General features: G+C 35.1%; 2 protein-coding genes across 3 annotated transcripts; both read left to right on the top strand.

The window, feature by feature from the left end:
- The first annotated feature begins 936 nt into the window (after window positions 1-936).
- On the top strand, window positions 937-13536 carry LOC129883168 (uncharacterized). Of its 2 annotated transcripts, XM_055957767.1 has the most exons (11): window positions 937-1049; window positions 1454-1504; window positions 3621-5572; window positions 5645-5782; window positions 7331-7402; window positions 8515-8556; window positions 8659-8748; window positions 10271-10378; window positions 10483-10575; window positions 12112-12191; window positions 12287-13536. In XM_055957767.1, exons 3-11 carry the CDS (start codon window positions 3767-3769, stop codon window positions 13191-13193), a joined length of 3336 nt encoding a protein of 1111 aa, XP_055813742.1. In that variant the 5' UTR covers window positions 937-1049; window positions 1454-1504; window positions 3621-3766; the 3' UTR covers window positions 13194-13536. The 2 variants fall into 2 exon arrangements, with proteins under 2 accessions (XP_055813742.1, XP_055813741.1); XM_055957766.1 differs by lacking the exon at window positions 1454-1504.
- A 1236-nt stretch (window positions 13537-14772) lies between these two features.
- LOC129883167 (50S ribosomal protein L28, chloroplastic) lies at window positions 14773-17850 on the top strand. Its single transcript, XM_055957765.1, has 2 exons — window positions 14773-15080; window positions 17475-17850. Exons 1-2 carry the CDS (start codon window positions 14864-14866, stop codon window positions 17705-17707), a joined length of 450 nt encoding a protein of 149 aa, XP_055813740.1. The 5' UTR covers window positions 14773-14863; the 3' UTR covers window positions 17708-17850.
- The last annotated feature ends 79 nt before the right edge of the window (window positions 17851-17929 follow it).

Genomic DNA, 17929 nt, shown 5'->3' with positions numbered 1-17929 from the left:
ATGAAACTAGTATCATATTTTACTTGTCAATAATTCCTAACTATTGTTATTTTTCTATTCACTTACTTAGGTCTTAAAAGACTTTTTTTTCTCTTCCTTTTTTTGCATCTTAGGAATTTCAAAAAAATGACTTGAAGTTGAAAGCTTGTTTGTCATAATTAACATTTTACACTATGTTAAAGATTTCAAATATTTAGGCAAAATGTTCAGATTTTCTTTAATTTGACCCACAAACAAAAATGTAGTAATCAAAGCATTACATTTCCTTTTTAAAAGAGATAATGTGGAAAGAAAAGCTAAACAGGAGATAATAGGAAAAAGATTTTGCTCACAAGGGCATGACCTATTAGTCATTTTGCTATATTTTTCAACTTGCACTTAGGTATGAGATATAAAGTTTACAATTCGATCAACATAAGTTATTCCTAAAAAATAGTCATCAATCAAATATCGAGCTTTGCTTGACTGATATTGTTATCGAAAAGTAAAGATTATAGTTTGAAAATACAAGTTACTGAGAATCATGCTAGCTTCAGAAGATTTTATTCCAAAGATAGATTAGAGGTTTGCTACAGATTGACTTTCTGTGAGATTTTGCATATACAAACTACAATATAATACTAAGAAACTCATCAGAAAAAGAATGAAAACCAAATATAAATCATGAGATAGTTTCTAAAATATCAACAAATACAATAACAAATGAGTGATTTACTTTAATTAATCTAAATAAATCTTGAAAATAGAGTTATCCATATAAGTGGATTATAAATCTTGATTAATGACAAGAGTACAATAAAACAAGAAATTAATGTCCTCTTAATTTGCTAAATTGGATTTTTTTTTTAAAAATAAAAAGTGATTATAGGGGTATAATTGGAAAGATAAATATGCATAATATCTTAGCATGCCTAGGTTTTTCTTTTTCCTACGCTTTCTACTCAGACATTCAAGCCAATCGATAATCTCCGGAACCACTTTTATCGGTTCTTTCCAAACTTTTCCGGCGATTCTCCGGCGTTTTAGCTCACCGTCCGTTCATACGTCCGGTAAGTTAACTTTTTGCTCATTACTTGTTAGCTGCTTTATCTACTTAAAATTAGCCCTCTGTTACTGGGGACATGTTGCTCGTTATACATATGCCGATAAATTTCTCATTTTACATTTTGAACAAGCAGGCGACAATTTCATTAACGCTAAGTTAAATTAAAGTTTTTTTTTTTGATTTCTTCAGTATTAACGATTGGAAATTCCTTATAAATGTTTATCATTTTTGCAATTTTAAATTTCATTTGACATTTGATTTTCTTGTAAAAAAAAATTCATTAGTGAGGACTTTTATATAAGTTCGAATGGGCTGTTCACATTGTAGAATTCTATAGTTGTGAGTGAAATTTGTGGATTTTTTGTTTTTTATGTGAGATTCATTATAAATTATCTTGTTTTGATCTAGGTATCACAACTCTGTCTTTTATTGGTGTTGGCATCAGCAATGTGCATGCAGGTGGAGTTTTGTTTAGGAGGGAATGACTAAGGATATGTTAAAATGGTGCAATAGCTCAAAATTGGTTACCTAGTTAGTCATTTATGCTAGGTCTTCTTGTGAATGAATTAAGACATAGTTCATTGCTCAGAATGGTGATTATATATTTGAGATTTTTAGCTTCTAGATGTCTTGGTATTTCAATGATTTTTTGAAGTATGTGTATCTCTTTCAAGCTCTACAAGCTCTCAGCATTGCGCACAACTTTCTGAACTCCTGAAAAGGGAAAAAAGAAGAGAAAATTTTCTTCGTTTCTGAAAGCTTCAATCTTGTCATAAAAATTATGGTTCAAGTACGGAAAATAAAAAATCAGAGTTTCTGCTTTAAGGATTGTTATCTGCATGGAATTTTGTTAGGCTTTAAATACATGCAAATTACAAGTGGTTAAAAGTAGTGTACCATAAAAAACAACTAGAATATACCACAACGCGCTCTTATAAAAAAAAACATAAGTTGGATATGTTGAAAGTTGAATGACACTATAACGGATAACCTAGGGGGAAAAGGGGACACCTGGATTTTTATATGTTTAGTCTAGGTCTACTGGTTACCACTAAGCATTTATTGGTTGTTGAAAAAAAACCTAAGCGTTTATTGTGGCCTAACATTTCTTTCATGGTTTGTGTTCTCCACATTGCAACCTGTGGACTGTGGTAATGTGTTGATTGCAATGCACAAGGGTGGACCCACGTATAGCTTGTCGGGTGTTCGAGCACCCATTGACCCCGATGGAAACTTTGTGTATGTATATAGAAAATATTGGAAAATTGATTATAACCTATTCACGAGCATCCATAAACTAAAAGGTCCGATGGGTGCTTTGGTTCTGAAGCTGAAGTTTGAATATGCTGATGCTCTCTAGCGAGGGTTCGAATCTTGTTAAACAACATATCTTTTTGACTGAAAAAAGGCAAACTGAAGCTTTTTCTTACATTTTTTTTTACTCTTCTTTTTGTACCTTTTCACTGCTATTTGCTTATTTTTTCTTTATTGTTTTTTCCACTTTTCTATTTTTAGTATTTCATTTACTAGCTAAACTATAAAAATATTAGTAAGCTTCTAGAAAGAAACCTGCTTGGCTAACAACTTTATGTTAAAAGAAATGAGCACCCATGACCTTCAAATCCTAGATCCTCCCCTGTCTATGCATCTTGAGCATTATCAGTTAAACTAGTAGTCTCAGCTTGCGAAGCCATAATGGTTTCGGAAAAACTTTGACAATTTCTGTTCCAATTGAAGTTGAGATCTGATTCTTTCTGGCTTGGCTGCAGATAATAGTTCTAATCCTAGTGTGGTATAATCTGTACCTTTGTGCTTTTATTTATTTTTAATTAATTTGTGTTCTTCTTTTGGATGTAAGCATCACTTTCTTTGCTGTTCTTACATCAATAATAATTACCATTTTAAAAAAGAATTCTGTATCTGGCACTCGAGCTTCTCAACTTGTTAAGCTCTGTAATCTAAGTAAGAGAAAAATTGGGTCTGCAAAGCTTTTTGGTGGAGTTTTCCTTTACGGTGTTGCAGTAATATTTGTCATTTCTGGTGTTTGCGAACATATGACTCAGGTACCTCAACTTTTGCCAAATATGATGTTTTTTCAGATCTATAGATGTATATTACTAACAGGAGAAAAATGATAAAATAACCTATACATGAAGAAAAAATGAATATGCATTTTATGTACAATTTTTTCCATTCAACAAACTGTGTATCTGAATGCCCGAGGAGTGAAGGTATCACTGCATCAGGAGTGTAGCAGCTCTCCTGATAGGGTCATGAGCAAGACCCGCAGACGTGCTTTTCTTAACCATTTTTAAAATACACAGAATACCTTGCCTATAAGCATGATTGAATACAACTCTGGGACAATGATTTGTGTTAACGTGGTTCAGAGAAATTCTCTTTTCTTGATAACTTTTGCAGTTCTGCAGAAAATTGTTGCAATAGATAATTTGATGCATTGTGAATGGCATTTCATCAAAATTGAGTTAAAAAACTATGACGCTACTGTTTCTTACAACTAGATGCATGGTTAATTACCTAGAAGGTATGATGAATTTGTTTTCCTTGCATGCAGCTCTTTTCGTCCTTTGAATGTGTTTCGATTGGATGCACGACCATGAGTCTGACTTCTGCATCTAGTCAGGTGGTGACATATCCTTCTGTGTCCCAAATGCTGAGGAGTTGATTGAAAGATTGCTAGCTTATTGGTAGGTTACTATTATGGGATCCAATCGACAAAAAGATAAGAACGGTAAACGTAGTTCATCAAAGGGTGAAAGAAGCGATGGCACATCAGCTAGGACAAGACCTCTCAGCTTTGATGAAATTATGCTTAGAAGGAAAAGTAAAAAAGATGAAAGGGACATTAAGAACAATTTTGTAGGAGCTGACAGTGTATCACATAAAGAAGACAGGCCTAAGAAGACCACTGATTGTTTGGAACCTGAGCGACATCGCTATGAGTCATTACCTAGTGCTTCCAAGCATAATTCTGAGAATTCTAGGAAGTTAGGGTCAACTCCGATAGAGGATAATGTGATGGCTGGTAAATATGCTAGGGATAAACATAGAGAAAGAAGAGAATCTGAAATCAAATTGAAGACGTCAATAAATAAAGATGTAAGCAATAAGACACTAGCAGGTAGTAACACCGATAAAGATTGTCTTGTCCTGAGAAGAAAAGATCAGGATTTTATTGATGATTCTGGAAATGAAACTGGTAAAAGACATTCAAGAGATTTAGCCCGGAAGGAAAGATCGGCAGATAAGACTGATGAAAGACACGAAGAGGGAAGAAAAGACAAAAATCCTGGTAAGGATGGGAGACCGTCATACAGGAAGAGGAAAGATATGGAAATGCCAAGTGATGCTATTCTGAATGAGGCTGAGAAAAATAATTCAAGAAATCATGGACGGATAGATAGTTATGCTGACAGAACCAAAGAAAAGTCTGAATCAAGAAGAAGGAAGCACCAAAGTGATGATGGGGAGAGAAATGATGCTCTTCTGAATAAGGCTGATAGAAGGCATTCAAGAAATCATGGACGGACAGATAGTTATGCTGACAGAATTAAAGAAAAGTCTGAATCAGGTAGAAGGAAGCACCGAAGTGATGATGAGGAGAGAAATGATGCTCTTCTGAATGAGGCTGAGAAAAGGCATTTAAGAAATCACGGACGGAGAGATAGTTATGCTGACAGAACTAAAGAAAAGTCTGAATCAGGTAGAAGGAAAAGTGATGAGGAGGAGAGAAATAGAGACAAGAATGCCGATAGAAAGCACAGTTCAGTGAAAGTTTCTGAAATTACTGGAAGAGTGGAAGCTTCTCGCGCTCATCTAGAGGAAGAAAGACCAAAGAGAAGGTCACGAAGTCGAGAGAATGATAGAGATCGGGGTAGAAGGTCTCGATCTGGTTCACCGAGAGGACGTAAGCATTCAGCTCATGATCTCAGAGAGCGTGGCGAGTTTTCCTCTCATTCTTCCAAAGATAAATCTGGAAGATCACATTATGATCTGGATAAAAAGATATCCAGCAATGGTTCAGATAGTCATTCCAACCGCCATGAAGGATCTACAAGTGGTCTTGGTGGCTATTCACCAAGAAAGAGGAAATCAGAGGCTGCTGCTAAAACTCCTCCCCGAACTAATCGCTCTCCAGAACGAAAAGCTGCTTGGTGGGATCTACCACCTGCATCAGCTGGTTCCAGTGTTACTGGTTCTGTTCCTTCTAGTGTTGAGTCTTCAATGCAGTCTGTAATACCACATACACACCAGTTCTCTAGCATGATTCCTGCTAGTTCATACACACCAAAGGCTGCCAGTGTTTCATATAATTACTTATCGTCATCTATACTTGCAATTGATTCTGTCCAGCTGACACAAGCCACACGACCTATGAGAAGGCTTTATGTAGAGAACTTGCCAAACTCCGCCTCTGAGAAAGATATTCTGGACTGGATTAATAATTTCTTGATGTCTTCAGGAGTTAATCGCATTCAAGGAACTCAACCATGTATCAGCTGTATGGTATGTTTTCTTTTTCTATTCTTGTTCTAAGCAGGATGGAGATTTGCGTTGCTTACTGTTTCTACACTGCAGATACACAAGGAGAAGTGCCAAGCTCTTTTAGAATTTTTAACCCCCGAGGATGCTTCTGCTGCACTATCTTTTGATGGAAGATCTTTCTCTGGTTCTATTCTTAAAATCAGACGCCCAAAAGACTTCGTTGAAGTGGCTGTAAGAATTATAACTATGAAACTCTTTGTAGATTGTGCCTGTCTTTCAGACTGACCTTTTTTTGCTTTTTCCTACTGCCATTGTATTGAACGTGTGGGAATTTGATGGTATTTTGCATATTAACTTATGTAACATGTTATAGTTATGCAATATGCAGTCTATCTATATTTCAGCGTTTGTTAAAAAGTGACAACTCGTTATCATTTGGTTAGTTGGGTTAAAATCTGTGCCGGTTCAAAGTGATTTGAAAAAGAACTGGATACCACTAGTGCTAAAATTGAATCGGGTCAAAAGTAGTTTGAGTTAAAATTTGGTTGCCAGTGTTGGTTAAAAGGGGTTTGAATTGAAGTTTGGTTGCCAATTCTTATTGGTCATTATATGTAACAATCAGTAAATTCCGGTGCCCACTGATATAGACTTTGCTGAAGAAAGTTTGCTCAAGGTTACTCAATTTCCTGGAAACCCTTGATAATCGGAGGAAACAATTTGTCTTTTCTTTCGATTGTAATCTTCATACGAGGATGTGAAAAATGGTACAGCACATTTCAAACCCAAGCACCCCTTCATGTGAAATGGGTCGTGTACTTATTTTTTCATCTTAATGAACAGGTCTAAGTGGATACAAATAAGAATATTGTCGTGGGTTAAAAAATGTGTTCTTAGTTAAGATGAATCTGATTTTCTTCTCTCTTTCCTTCCTTTCTTTATTATACGACTTTTGGAGTTTGATCGTTGTATGAATTTTGACTTTTGTTGTGCGAGGGAGTCTAAGTATGACTGTCTTTACTGCTCTTTCCCCCTTAATACATACTACTGTAAATCCATTCTTGACCTATGATCAAAGATTAAATAGACAGGCAACAAACAAAATTCCCCAGTAAAATGTGTTCTTGCAGGTAAAAATCAAGATGTCCATCTTTATCAGAAAGAAAAGTCAAGGTCTTTATCTAGTCAAAGAGTAGGATGCATGAAGAGGTTGGACTTGTCTGCAATGTTTTAAGGATTGTTCAGTGTGGAAGATAACCTCTGATGAACCTGATACCAATTTCATAGAATCCCTTAGCTGTTGTTAGCAACAATATAGGCACCAAGATTTTGGTATATCCTATGTTTAGGATGTTATTGATATGAAGTCCTTCTGATCTTCTCTTGGAGTACCCTCAATACCCTTCACTTCATATCTCAGCAGAGAGGATGCTTTAACTCACTTGATCGTCTGTTTAATTGGATATTGGAGGATGAGGACGGTGCTTGCTAAGGATGGTGGATTTCACTGCATAAATGGAAGGAATATATAGTTGAGTTATATCAAATGAATTAAAATAGGAAAATATGGAAATTATGGTAGGGGAATTTCGTTAATGTAGAACATTTGTTGCTCTGTTTTTCTACAATTTGTCAATGCATTAAATTATTTAAGTAGTAGGAAGGTGGTGCTACCTCTTTATGTTGAACTGTGATTTATTTTGCTCTTGTATTCAGTTTCTGAGGTATACTGTGGTCATGATTCATGTAGCAGGTTTTCAGACAGTTGCTATTTTCATGCAGACTGGTGTTCCTCAGAAGTCGGTGGCTGCAGCTGATTGGATAGACGACACTGTAGAGGATTCTCCATATAAGGTATGCATCTGAAACAACACAAATGATTTTGAGATTGACCTTTAATCCTGCCTATCAGAACGGGGCACAGCATTCACTTCTGCCATGTGTAGTCCACCTGTCCTTGTACTTGCAATATCCATCATTCTTTACTTCTTGTGATAAAGTACAAATATCCTATTTGTTCTTGCTAGTAGTACCTGTCTTGTCAGTTTCAGTTAGTTTGGTCTAATCAGATTTAGCAGGACTTCTTAAAAGTTGAAAAATTGCTTTTACTAAATATTTAGAGTTTACTTTCAAGAGTTCGAGCTCTGTTTATTATAGTAGTAAAAGAACTTCTTAGGTATTTTAAAATGTTACGTTTATTTTAGCTTTTAGTCTGAGAAAGGAGTGAAAGTACTTTTGAAGGGAGCTAATTGCCTTAATTGTGTTTTCTTTTGTTTGCATTTTTCTTTTAGTGTAAACAAGAAACACGATCTCTCAAGATGATTTTGAACTGTTGTATGAAATAATGTAAATATGACAGCAGCTTGGTGTAATAACTAATATCAACAGTTACCTTGATCCGATTGAAAATAGGGGAACATATTTGAGAACTGAGACCAATAATTTCTGCTGTGCGCTGCACTTATATGTATCTTGTCATATGAGACTCACATTTACAGAAAGCAATGTTCCATCTGTTGAGTAAATTCATCAAAAGATGCTCTATGCTACTGCAATGCATGAATGTCATGTAGGTCAATTATATGTTGGAAAGTGAGGTTACAGATTATGTTGTATGCTTTCGATTTTCTTAAGATGTTGATGTATGAATGTTCCCTCACTGTTAAGATGAGATGCAAAATTCCTCATTTGAACCTGTGGGATTGCGAGGACTTCACATTTGGATTGCTTTTCTTCTTTGTTGGTGTTTGCCTTAATTCCTTGACAAGTCACATTTTTGACCTTCGGAATATTTTTGTTTAATTTGGCTTCCACAAGGAATTCTTAGAAATTCGGTCATACAGTATCTCACTTGTTGTCTATTTATCGTTGAATGCTTCTATATAATGCTTCCCACATTTTTCAAGTCTGTTCCATTCCTGTAGTTCCCTGGCCCTTACATAACAATTTTTTTATACGTGTTGCAGATTTTTGTTGGTGGAATTTCAAGAACTATTTCATCAGAGATGGTAAGACCGAAAGATGTCTTGAAACCTTTCCTCAATTAAAAAGAAGGGACAATAGAATATCGGACTTTCTAGTGATTTTGATCTTACCTGATGCTATTTCAGCTTATGGAGATTGCTAAAGCCTTTGGACCTTTGAAAGCTTACCATTTCAGGATGAATTCAAATCTCAATGAACCTTGTGCATTTCTTGAGGTACTTTTGGATTATTGGATATACCTTTCTCATATTAAATGAAGCATCCTTTTATTTACAGAAAAGGTAGCTTTTATGCAACAGTCTTAAATTCTTTGGTACATATCGTATTTTTCTGGCTAAGATTATTTTTCATTTTAGTGAATTACTGGAAGTACTGAGTGTAGATAAAATGAGCAAATTGTCATTTTACTAGAATTTAGATCATTTTCCTTGTCAACAATCTTCTCTGGGTTGAAGGGTGAATGAAGAAAAAGTAGTTCTTTTTACATGTTAAAAACGGAGGTAGTCCGTCGTGCCAAACAAATGGATTTACCACTTTAAGCATGTAAAGAGCATGGGAGAGAATAAAGTTGAATCATAGACATGTATGCAAATGCATTGTAGAAATTGTCCATGGAAAGGTTGTTTATGACTTCATACCTGTTGGCTTGACAGACAACATGGTTGTGTGCTTGGCTTAGAATGGGGATTTATCATGCAGCTTCTTGCTATTATGTATTGATAAAACTTTATCTTTATTTTATTAATAAAATCTACCTTAAAAGGGCACTGTTATAAAAAATTTCAGGCAGCGGCTTGCTATCCTCTTTGAACTCATTTTTTGTTGTAAATTTTTCTCTCCTCATTCTGCAACTTTGCTTCTCTAAGGTAGGACAAGTAAACTTTTTCTTTTTAGAAAGACATGCAAAAACTTCTATACATTTGTCAAACAATTGCTCTAGAACAACCAATACCCCTTCAGATCCATATGTGAGCTTCGACATCAATTTTATCAATGTGTGCCAATGCCAAAAAGATATCATCTTTCAGACGAAAAATAAATCAGAAGGATTAGAGGAGCTCTTAGCTATTCTTATTAGATTTTCTAGCTATCAGACTCTTGAATTCCTTTCCTCCCCAATGATCTGGAGAGCATTTTGCAAACCCTTTTCATCCCTTTCAATAGTTGAGAATGAATAACCCTGTTTGTACTGGTGCCTGTGTTAATTCTCCCGTGAAACTCTTTTAGTGCCAAAACTAGCTTGCTACACACAAGTTTCATATATGCTTGACCTAATTTTCATTGCAGGTAGAGTATTCCTTTTATAATGTTTTTTTTTTTTTTGAAAATGGTAATGTTGTATTCTTCAGCATTAAGGATATGCTGGTGACCTTCAGAAAACAGAGGGGAACAAAAGAAAGGAAAAGAAAAGAAAAAAGAAAAAACTTACAAGGATCCTAATAATTCCACAATTTGCTCTGTTTCCTCTAAACCTTTCTCTTTATACCAAAAATAAAAAGATACAATACAATTCCATTTAACCTTTTATAATATTTTATGACCATGCTTTGGATTGTGCATCACTATCGCTTCAACAGTAAACTTATTAGCTAGATACCTTGGTTTGTTACATAATGAGCCTCTCCGTGCCTTGTATTTCTCCATGAATCAAGTGCTGTGAACTCTCAAGTCTTCTTCAAGTTCAAGTTCCTCTTGCGTCTTATACTGATCTTAAAGTAATTATTTCAACCATTTCAGTATGTTGATCATTCGGTTACTCTTAAAGCTTGCGCTGGTCTTAATGGTATGAAGTTGGGTGGAAAAGTGTTAACTGTTGTTCAGGCTGTCCCAGATACTACTTTACTGGTACTATCTCAAGTCCTCTTATCCAGATTACTTTGGCTTTAGGTACATTTTTTAATCTTTTCTTGGAAATACGAGTTTGACCAAAAGATATACATAATACTCAGGACAAAGATGAGAATACACCTTTATACCGGATTCCGCAGCATGCAAAGCCACTTTTGGAAAAGCACACTGTAGTTCTAAAGCTGAAAAATGTGGTATGTCTTTAACTCTTTATTATCTTTGACACGTCAAGTTGAATTTTCATTAAATAAATATTCTGTTTGTTATGCCAGTAAAAAATGTACATGCTAGTAGAAATTGTAAAGAATTTCTAGTGCTAGAGAAACTCAACTTTTATAATATTGTACTCGAGGGGCTTAAACTTTCATAATATTCAGATAGTTGAACCCAACTTGCTTGGGACTGAGGTGTTGTTGTTTTCACAGAGTTTTTAACGAAAAACATCCTTGGAGTATGCCCCAAAGGTCAACTACATCCTTAATATGACATTGGTTAACAAGCAACATCCTTGATGCATCATAAAGTAAACAAGTTTTGTCCAAAGTTTATTAAAAAAAAAGAGTTTAGTCCAAAGTTAGTTTTTTGTCTAAACTAACAGCGAAAATGCAGAAATGCAAGGTAAGGCTGCATACAATAGACCCTTGTGGTCGGGCCCCTCCTCGGACCCTGTGCATAGCGGGAGCTTTAGTGCACCGGATTGCCCCTAACAGCGAAAAGCCAAGCACATGCATTACACGTGACCCAAAAAAAAGTCAAGAAAGCTGGGATTCATGAAACATATTGTTGTTTCTTCCCCAAGTTTCTTTGGAAATCTGTTGCTTTTTCTTCAATTCCATGCTCAGCTTTTCTAATCTTTTTATTATCCTTCCAAATCAATCTTAAACTTTGTTTAAGAGGTTCTGTTTTGGGTGAAAAACAAAGAAAAAATATAAAAAGTGTTGGCTCGAAATTTAGAATTAGGCAAAACCCCGCTTTGTATATTTTCTCTAGACTTTGTTATTGCACAAAGGGAATGGATTTTATTAAAGAATGACCAGGCACTCGAATGCAAAGAGAGTGAGGGCGCTGCACGTTGTCTGCAGAGTTCAATAGTTCATTTCCTATTATTCTGTACTCTTTTAAAATTTCTACCTCAAGATACTAGAGATTTTCTTATTGTTAATGAGGAATTGGACAATTTTTGAATAAAACAAAGGCATCCTTACCTTGTTTGGTTTTCTCTTTTCCAGTAACTGGTTTGGTTCATAACCTGTGAAATCAAGAAACTTGGGCTAGATTAATGCCAAACCCACCAATAAATTCAATATTATACTTAGGGAGTACAATTGCAGCAAGCCAGCTTTGAAGAATACCCAGTACGAGCAAACTTTTGAAGAAGTTCACGGGGTATAGAGAAAAATAATGCTTCGTGGGACGCCTAATTTGCAGAAGAAGAAGACTATGGGATTACAACCACTTTTTCTTTCTCAATTTTGTTTTTTTTTAGTCACTAGTTATGTGTATGCTTGGCTTCACTGTTGGTTTTAGACATGAAAACTAACTTTGGACTATACTTGTTAACTTTTTGATACTTTAAGGATGTTACTTGTTAACCGTGATATACTAAGGATGTAAATGACCTTTCGGGATGTTTTTTGGTTAAAAACTCCGTAATTGGGATTATATTTCTTAGATGTTGCAAAAATACTTACCAGGGGTTGTCTTTCCTCATATCACCGTGTCCTGTCCAGGTGGATGCATTTGTACTCAGTTTTTTGTCTGAAGTAGAACTTGAAGAATTAGTGGAAGACATCAGATTGGAGTGTGCCAGGTTATTTATGAAAAGTCATTTTTCTTAATCTCATTGTTGTTTTTTCTCCTTGTCAATTATTCACTGATCTGGAAAGTATTCTTTTGATCTTGCAGGTTTGGCTCAGTTAAATCAATTAATGTTGTAAAGCAAAGTCAATGTTCTCTCACGTCTGATCCTACTATTATGGATACTAGTTCTACGTTGAATGAGAGCAATATGGAGTTTGGGAAAGAGAGTGACAGAAATGAGCCGATCACTAGGAGTGATGATCACGAGTTGGTAGTTGGTGGGTCACACCTCCCCAACAGTGATTATCATGAGTTGGAAGTTGGTGGGTCACACATCCCCAACAGTGATGATCATAAGTTGGAAGTTGGTAGGCCACACCTCCCCACCAGTGATGAACCCATGGAAACCAATAGTGCTGAGGAAGCTGAAAGATGTGCTGATAGTAAAACACATATATCACAACCTTCAAAAGGTGATTCTCAAAAGGCTGGAGATGACCACGCTTTGGCTGGCGGCAGTCATTCCGATGTTAGACCTTCTGAGGAGCTAATAAAAGACGGTAGCTCTGATCCACTACCAGATGATGGTAGTGTCTCTGCTCGAGGGACAAACTGCCAAGAAAATTCTGAGGTTACCCATACTGCTATGGTTTCAGAAAGGAAAGATGAAAATGCTAATCCCAGTCCACTGGAGTGTCTTGAGATAAAAAATGAATCACCAGTTAAGGAAGCAATTAAATCACAGGAAGACAATGGAAATGTAAATGGAGTTTCTGAATCGGAATTCTCATTGAAAGAAGAGTTGGATGCTCCAGAGGAACTTGAGAAAAGGGAAGAAATTTCTATTATTGAGGTGTTTGAACCTGGCGATGTACTTGTGGAGTTTAGAAGAGCAGAAGCTGCATGCATGGCTGCTCATTGTTTACATGGACGACTGTTTGATGACCGAATAGTGACTGTGGAGTATGTTCCCCTTGATCTCTATCGGACAAAGTTTCCTAAACAAAACTAATTTCCTCTGGCCAATTCAATGTCTTATTTCCTACAGATCTCCCCAAACTTGAACGATGTTGACATAGGATTTCTCGATGCTATTCACATAGCTATCAGATGCTTAACTGAATGTTTGTTCGCAATTTTTACCATATTGAGATGCCTTGGTTAACCTTTTGCTATTGCGAGTTGTAGTAGATTTTCTGTGTACCAGACTTGAAGTGGAATACATGTTTTCTTCCAGATGTAGAATGAGCCATTTGTAATATGTTGTCTAAAAAGTAACAACTTTTTTTTTGAGGTTGCAACGTTTTACCTACTACTTACAATATATAGGAGCACAAACTTTTGGCTTCTTGAAATCTTGGACTTATTTGCCTTTCCATTATTTTTGCCTTAAATTTCTTGTGCCTATAGTTCTAGATGATGTTGGTCCCTGACTCAGTTGGCTAGTCGATGGGATAAAGGGGTTGTTTGGTGTAAGAGATAAGGATGTTTAATTCTGATATACAACAATGTATCCAATGTAATTCCATTAGGTGGAGTTTAGGAGGATCGAGTGTACGCAAATGTTGAATATTATAAGTATTTGATTTTCCTATAGAACCTTAATACTCTCTTTGTTTAGTTTATACAACGATTTGGTTTGTGATATTAGACTCCACGTTAGTAAATTATTGAGTTTAGTACTGGAAATTCTATGCATTTATTATTATGTACGGCTGTAATTTGTATGGAAACTGTGTTAGTATATACATGGTTGAATGGGAAAAAAGACGAGCATCGTAACGATTACATTTTAGTCTCAAATAAGTTGGAGTCTGCAATTTGAATTTCTTTTTTTTTATTTAACCTTATTTTAAAGGGAAAATTTCAAAAATGACAAACATATTAAGCTTAATAACTCCTTATGAGTATAGTTTTCCTAATTACTCTCCATAGCTATATTTATATTTGTTATGGTCATTAACGTTTGTATATTTTGTTGCGTTATACAAATTAGGTTTTTCTGTTTGTATATCTCATTACATTATATAAATTGAGCTTTCAAAGAGATTTGTATATTCGCTTTCAGATTTGTATAATTGCACATTTTATTACTATACCCAATTCGTGTAATTAATTGAAACTATACCCTTATCGCATAATTATAGTAAGAATGTTTGTCAATTTGCGTAATCAATAAGTTAATTATATAATAACATTAATTCTAATAATAAAATATCTTTTTGATAAGTTCAAAACCTATTTTAAACTAGTAGTTATTGGTTATACAAATTATCTTTTTCTTTCATTGTGCCAATATCATTATAGTTTTCAAGATAACTTCTTTCGCGTGGATTTAGATTACCTATTACCCTTTTTAACACATTCACTTAACATAATTTCACACATACTTACACATTTATGACAAATGTAATCATTTGTAATCTTATCTGGTCGTACATATATGTCTTAGCAATTTGTATTTTTGCAATAGTGCAATGTATAAATTTAAATTTAATTAATACCAAAAAAGAAATTAGCCATGCACAAAATAATCCTTTTGCGGTTCCACCATAGGAAAAAAAAGAGGACAAGAAATAAAACCATTACCCAACATCCATTTCGTTATCCACTCTTCACTTTCTTTCTTCAAAAAACAACATTCTTGACAGATAAAAAAAGATTTGACGAATTGGAGCAAAAATGGCAACAATAATGGCTGGTATAAGCCTCAGAGGACCTGTAGTGAGTGGTCACAGGGCATTTTCAGTGACCAAAAGGGCTTTACCCAAGTTGAAATTGAGCTCAGAATTGAGTTTTGTGGCTTCCCAATTGAGTGGACTCAAGATTTCAAGCACCCATTTGAGCTCTCCTGCTTCACTTTCTGTTCCTTTCAAGACATCCCTTCAACCTGTTGCTCGTAATTTCTCTACCCCTTTGTTGTGTTCTTTGTGTTTTTAGTTGTTGGGGTTGTTTCTTCTTTGGTCTAATGATGTGCACATGAAGTGTTTGTTGTTTTGTATGTTTGAATGAATTGTGGAGTTTTGTTAATGATGTGAATTGTGTGTAAAAAATTGTGCTTGTGGGGCTAGTAGGACACCACAATTATTAAAAAGATATTGTATCTGAGAATTTGAAGTTTTCTTAAGTACTTGTTACTTAGGGCAATGGTTGTTGAAGTATGTGCAAACTGACCTGGACATTACCAATATTATTTCTTTTTTTAAAAAAAAAAAGAGTCTTGGTACAATTGCAATTTGGTTATGAGTTCGAGGGGTGGAAATATTATCCTTGTAGAAATGTAAAGGGAGACTATACAGTATACACATACTTTCCCTCTACACTTGAACTAGAATTAGTAAGCTCTTCTTAAACATTGATGGGGAAACAAGAAAAGATGATAACTTTAAAATGTTAATATGATGAATCATCATTTCGGTGTAGAGAGCCTTTTTTTTTCTGGAATGGCCCTACTCGAAGGGTCATAGGACCTAAATCATCATGAGGTTGTTTTGTACTTAGATAATTGCTCCTTCCATACCAGAGTCCCCATTTAGTAGTCGTGTGTCTAGAATTCAGATGTCTGCTTTATGTTAACAACACATCATGTTAGATTTACGTAGTACCAAGTGAAAGGTAGTATTGTTGATATGGGATGAAAATTATCCCTTACAATGTGGAGGATCCAAAGACATAGCTTAAGTTGGAAAAAGTTTAATTCAGTTGCAACTTGCCAACTAAATATATTGTTTTCTTCAAGTCTCTGGTATGGTAAACTGAGCACTTGGCTATAATTCACATATTATTAAGTTACATGTCATAATCAATGACTAAAACCCATATATAGTCTACTATCTAAACAACCTCTTATGTATTCTTACTTCTAGAGGAGAGATTAAAGGGGTGTTGTCATTCCAGGGGTTTAAAAACCTGTCTACACTCTACAGTCACAAGAAAATAGGGATAGGACAGCCTCATCATATGCAAAATTAAATAATTTGGAAAGAGCTTGATGGACTACATTAAACTGTTTAAAGGCAGTTGCAGCGCTTACTGCATTAATAAGAACAAGATTGATAGAATATGATATATAGTTTGGAAGTTTGTCCATAGTTTTCTCCATATGCTAAATGATCTCTGGTTGTTCCTCCTTGGCTCTTTATTCTCTGAATTAGGGATTGCGAATATTTAAGACATAACAGATTGTCCATGTAAATGATTATAAAGTATTTTTAGGATAAATTTCTTATATAGATGACAACAATAGTTTCTTGGTTAGCAAAGTTTGCATTCCTGTGCTGCAATTTATAGACTAAGCTACAAAAGAAATACTATATGCATGAGAAGATATTACTTCTAGTTGGAGTTGAGGCATTTTAGGTCTCATTAACTGAGTGCAGCCTAAAGATGGAGCTTTATTTTCTTGCTTTCGCCTGTCTTAATAACGAGCAGGATTTCTTTTTGGCGAGTTTTCCTAGTCTGCAGCTTGCCATGTGCCTATTCTTCTCTCCGTGAAACTTGCAGCCTATTAGTGAAATAAAAGCTCAATGAGATCCAAAGCTTATGAAAGTAGGTTTCTCGCTATCAAGAATATGGTAAATCCATTTACCTGTCAAATCCACTTTTTGCACTGTGTACTTTTTAAATATTTATTTACCACTTGTGTCCTTGTGCTTAGTGACCAAACTAGTGAAAAAGAAGTCGAAACCAATTATGAAAGCCTTAGAGAGTGTGTTAGCTGCAGATTTGGAAGGAAAAATCTACAGATTTACAATCTTTGAAATTGAATCTTCGGTGTGTTCGCCTCTCTGGTGTACATTACATTTTGTATATGATGGTAACAGCTTGGTTAATTCATGCTCATTGTATGACAACAAACTGTGAAGAGTTGGCTCCTTTTATAAAGTCCAGCAATGGCAGTATTTGATTTTTGGATTATTGATGAAACTTATTAACTAGTCAGGAAAAAAAATAAGAACAGTATGAGAGCCATAGGAACTCTATATCACTGACACTTTTGCTTGCTTTGACTCCCTTTCTAAGTTGCTGCAATCATTGTCAAACTGCATTCTTCTTTCTTCTTTCTTTTATGCCTAAAATTACTCGGAGCCTTTGAGCTAATCAATAAAATTAAGATTTTTGGGACGAGAGTACTCAAATTTTCCATTGAAGCATCCTTTGCCATACATCATCATGGTCTTTTCGTTTCCCTTGCTTTCCTGCATTTTTGTAGATTGGGCTCAAATATGTTACCGCTTTTTTATTGTGATAAGTACAGGGTAGAATATTGAGAGAGTAAATTCTGTTTTTTCAGGTAGAATCTGTCCCTTCACTGGCAAGAAGTCCAACAGGGCAAACAAGGTCTCTCATTCAAACCACAAAACAAAAAAGTTGCAATTCGTAAACCTTCAATACAAGAGAATTTGGTGGGAGGAAGGCAAGCGATTCGTGAAACTGAGGTTGTCAACAAAGGCCATAAAGACCATTGAGAAAAATGGACTTGATGCTGTAGCCAAGAAAGCTGGAATTGATCTCAGCAAGAAGTAGAACCTGGAACATGATAGCATATTTGTTTGAACACTAATTTTGATGCCCTCAAAAATCATACTTAATATTTTCTTGGCATTGTTTGTTGATTTGCAGTTATATGCTTTCATGATATTACTGTCCAAGCATATCTTGATCACCTACTTTCGACGAATATCAACAATATTCTCTTTTATCTTTTAAAAAAACGGTTTAGCCTGGAAATGCAGGCTGTTCACTAAT

The sequence above is a fragment of the Solanum dulcamara genome, chromosome 3 (assembly GCF_947179165.1).
Source record: "Solanum dulcamara chromosome 3, daSolDulc1.2, whole genome shotgun sequence".
Classification (NCBI taxonomy): Eukaryota; Viridiplantae; Streptophyta; class Magnoliopsida; order Solanales; family Solanaceae; genus Solanum; species Solanum dulcamara.
The sequence above is the reverse complement of the archived record's forward strand: the minus strand, read 5'-3'. Positions and strand labels throughout refer to the sequence as shown.